Here is a 4,058-nt window from a genome sequence, read left to right on the forward strand (position 1 = left end):
TACTCATGAATATTGAAGTGGCTAGTGGTTTATGTGCACAAGGATTTCTTTGCCCATTAGATAGTGCTTAGATAGTGCTTACAATTTTTTTGTTGCTTATGCAAATGCATACTATTTATTCTCTAGACTACCATTACCTACTATTTGGGACTGCACCCCAGCTACACAATATGAAGCTTCACGTGAGTAAAAATCAACGATCACCATTCTAGATCAAGACTTTAGTTTCGTTCAACACGGAAGACTGAAAAGTCTCTCAAGAAAGTCTCTACGTTAGAAGGCGGCGAGGAAAAGAAATGTGGTTGGGTTACCATCTTCGACCGATAAATTTAGAGGCCTGTGTGCTTCATTGACAAGAACAAAAGTTGAAGGAAATTGAAATTTGAAGGGATACCCACCTTCATTTCTTTATTTAGAGGTAACCTGCATGATATTTTAGCGACGCGCTTTCATCATGCCAAGCCCAAATATAAACGCCAGTCTCTCATGGGCTGTCTTGTATATACTCTTAATTTCAGCCATACCCAATTTTGTTCTTCGTTCAGAAGCTGATCCCCAAATTACAGAGGCCGGTCATGGCTGTAGTCTTATTAATACTACAAACCCCAGCGCTTTGATTGAAAACCGCAAAAATGCTTTCTCCTTGCTCGCCGAAAACATATCTTCGACAGGCTTCGCTACGGCTTCATCTGGGAATGGCACAAATAAGGTATATGGGCTTGCCCAATGCAGAAACGACTTGTCAATGGAGGACTGTACTCACTGTTATACAGCGGCCACAGAACAGATTGTGAAATACTGTCCCTCTGAGATTGGGGCACGTATGATTTTCGACGGGTGTTTTTTGCGTTATGAGAATTACACTTTCTTTGATCAGGCACAGGATGCCGGAAATTCCAACGTGTGCATCTCTGACGCCTCCTCAAGGCCTAAACTTTTCAGCGAAACTACACAGAGGCTGCTAGCTAAGGTCAGATCCAAGGCTCTCAAAAACGAGGGTTTTGCCACTGATGAAATCAGTGCCAATGGATTATCGACGGCCATTTATGGACTGGCTATGTGCAGGCGGACTCTTACCACCAATAGCTGTGACGTTTGTCTTCAGCACGCTACCCTGCTCGCAGAACGCTGCTTTTCACTGCAGGATGGAAGGGGTCTCGACGCCGGCTGTTATTTGCGTTACTCTACCCTTCCTTTTTACATCATTTCCTCTTCTTCCTGTAAGTCACTGAAAGTTTGTATGCCATTCTTAATTATGATTTCTGTGCGGTTTCTAATTTTTTTATTGAGGTTTAATTAAACATAACTAACATTTAAGCGTGGTGATTACAACGTTGTACATTTAAGTCGACAGAATTGTTTGATCTGTTATCAATTCTGTCAAATGTTCGTAAAGTTTGGACTTAATTGTTTCTACAGCAAGCCCTTCGAAGACTGTGATCATATTGGTGGGAACATTGGGAGCTGCAGCTCTCATTGCAGTATTGTGGGTGTTGTTTATGTTCAGGCACTCTTTACGAAAGTTATACACTAAAGTCCCCGGCCGCAGCCAGCATGAACAAGCAGGTGAAGAAATGCCCTTCTGTCACAAATTGATGAAATAACTAGAAACTCTATATTGTAGGATAGTGCTATGCTTTTTTTCAAGACTGACGGAATAAAAAGGCTTTTACACTAACAGCTGTGATGAAATATACATAGTTTGTCAGTTATTTAAATGTTTTAGATATCCCAAATGTCCTTACAAATATATCTCGATCCAATAATTAATTGTGCTATGAATCTTCCTTTTCTGACCTTGGAAACCCCTCTTCAGTACAAAAGTTTTTTTTTTTCTGTGTTTATAATGTCGAATTGTTGTAGCAGAGGTATATTTTGCTGCGGAGGAAGACAATAAGTGGGGTCATTTATTTACCTACGATTCCCTTCGAGCTGCAACTAAAAACTTCGATTCAATTATGAAAATCGGGGAAGGAGGATTTGGACAAGTTTATAAGGTGTGACCTTTACCGATCTGTTTAAACTAAAGTGGATGTTTAATCACGTTTTCTTATCAAATCCGATTGTTTGTGATTGGTAGGGAATATTTAGCGATGGCCGGGAGATTGCAGTGAAGAAGCTTTTCGTAAAGCAGTCGGCGAGAGCGTTCGACGAATTTGTAACAGAAGTGAAGCTCATCAGTGCTGCTCGTCACCGTAATCTTGTTCGTTTGCTTGGTTGTTGCACACGAGGACTAGAGAAACTACTGGTTTACGAATTGGTGCCAAATATGAGCCTTGACAAACATCTCTTCGGTTTGTACATGTCTAAACCAGAGAAATAATTAAAAAAAATAATTTTTTTTGGCTAAATTTGTAGGAGTCTCTTAAAAACTCTTTCATAACCATTCTTCCAGCGAATACGGCGAAACCGCTAAGCTGGAAAACACGATTTGAGATCATTTTGGGAACGGCACATGGACTTGCATATTTAAACGAAGAATGCTGGCTTAGAATCTTGCACAGGGATATCAAAGCTGCCAACATACTTCTGGATAATGAGTTTCAAGCCAAAATTGCAGATTTTGGACTGGCAAAGCTCTTTCCAGACGACATGACACATCTTACCACTAGAGTCGGTGGTACAGTGTAAGATTCTTTTATTATTGTTTACCTGCGTGTATCCGTTGCATCCTTCTCTCTGTTAAAATTGAATTCATGAACTTATCCATTGCCTATGTTTTGGTCTTTGTTCAGAGGGTATACTGCACCAGAATATGCTGTTCACGGTCAGCTGACAGATAAGGCAGATGTGTACAGCTATGGCATGCTAGTTCTCGAAATTGTGAGCGGAAGAAAGTATATTGATTCTAAACTTCCACCACCGATGGAACTCCTTTTAGGATGGGTAAGCTTCAAAAGGAAGGCTTATTAATCATTTAAAATTAGAATTTTTAAGCGGTACGCAATAAACAGTGTAAACGTAAGTGATTGTCACATACAACTCGCTCTCAGTTGCATGACTCTCTCTAAATGGCCTTCTAATGAAGCCTTGGATTTATATACAGGCATGGAACCTATACGAGAAAAATGAGGTATTTAGAATGGTGGACCGAAGATTAATTGAAGAGCCGGTGTTGAATAAACAAGAGATATTAAAGGTAATCCAGATTGCTTTTCTTTGCACGCAAGGTGAACCTGAGTTGAGGCCATTAATGTCCAAAGTGGTGTCGATGCTAACAAGCAGTACAGAGATTTTGACTCAGCCCACTCGGCCGGCTTTTATTGACGACAACTCCACATCAAACGGACTCGATTCAGCTGATGTTGGGTGGATGGTTGCTTCAACGGTAGCATCATCGCGAGCCACCGTATCCATCTCTCTCGAAGCACGCTAAGTCCAGCAATATGGGCCCTCTCTATCTCTCTCTCTGTCTTAAGGATATCCAAATGAACTTTGATTTCAATCGAAGTGACAGCCACTTTTAACCTATGTTTTTCCGCTTGTTGTAGTTCTTTTCGCCTTTGTGGTTGTTAGTCAGTCCCTCTGGGTATGCATTTTGAGTTTAAAGTTGTTCTTTCCAGGTAGTGGATAAAATGCTATTGCCCTATATTTAGTCTTTCGCTATCTGTACAATGTCTTTGATAAATTTATAATATAAATGGTTGATTGTTTTGTTTGAAGCTTTCTCACTCAGATTGGCTCTCTCTTTGAACTCCGCATAACCAGTTAGTGAATTTCACCTTTCAATTTAACAATCAATTTAGTTAGCTAGTAAACTAATCGAATTAGCTGATGGAGCACTGAAGTTAGTTGATTAATTAATTAGATCAGTTAATTGTTAGATAAGTTTGTTGACTAAGCAATTTATTGAGACAATTCTAATTAACTTTAAATGAAATATTTATTTTTTCAAATTGAATAAATCACTCTTAATCATATTCATATATATATATATATATATACTATTCTTATATATATATATATATTTTAATCTACTATTCCTTTCAAGAATTTAGGAAGCTCTATGAAAAGAGTTTTATTCGTTTGTAAATGTTGAAATCAAATAGTCATCGTGT

General features: G+C 38.9%; 1 protein-coding gene across 1 annotated transcript; it reads left to right on the forward strand.

Annotated features, from left to right (window-relative positions):
• Positions 1-409: 409 nt before the first annotated feature.
• Positions 410-3,662, forward strand: LOC131064493 (cysteine-rich receptor-like protein kinase 2). The gene is made up of 7 exons (XM_057998646.2): positions 410-1,220; positions 1,420-1,566; positions 1,867-1,997; positions 2,081-2,294; positions 2,396-2,627; positions 2,736-2,886; positions 3,047-3,662. The coding sequence occupies exons 1-7, from the start codon at positions 455-457 to the stop codon at positions 3,374-3,376; spliced, it is 1,971 nt and encodes a 656-aa protein (XP_057854629.2). The 5' UTR covers positions 410-454; the 3' UTR covers positions 3,377-3,662.
• Positions 3,663-4,058: the final 396 nt, after the last annotated feature.

This window comes from Cryptomeria japonica, chromosome 7 (genome assembly GCF_030272615.1).
Source record: "Cryptomeria japonica chromosome 7, Sugi_1.0, whole genome shotgun sequence".
Classification (NCBI taxonomy): domain Eukaryota; kingdom Viridiplantae; phylum Streptophyta; class Pinopsida; order Cupressales; family Cupressaceae; genus Cryptomeria; species Cryptomeria japonica.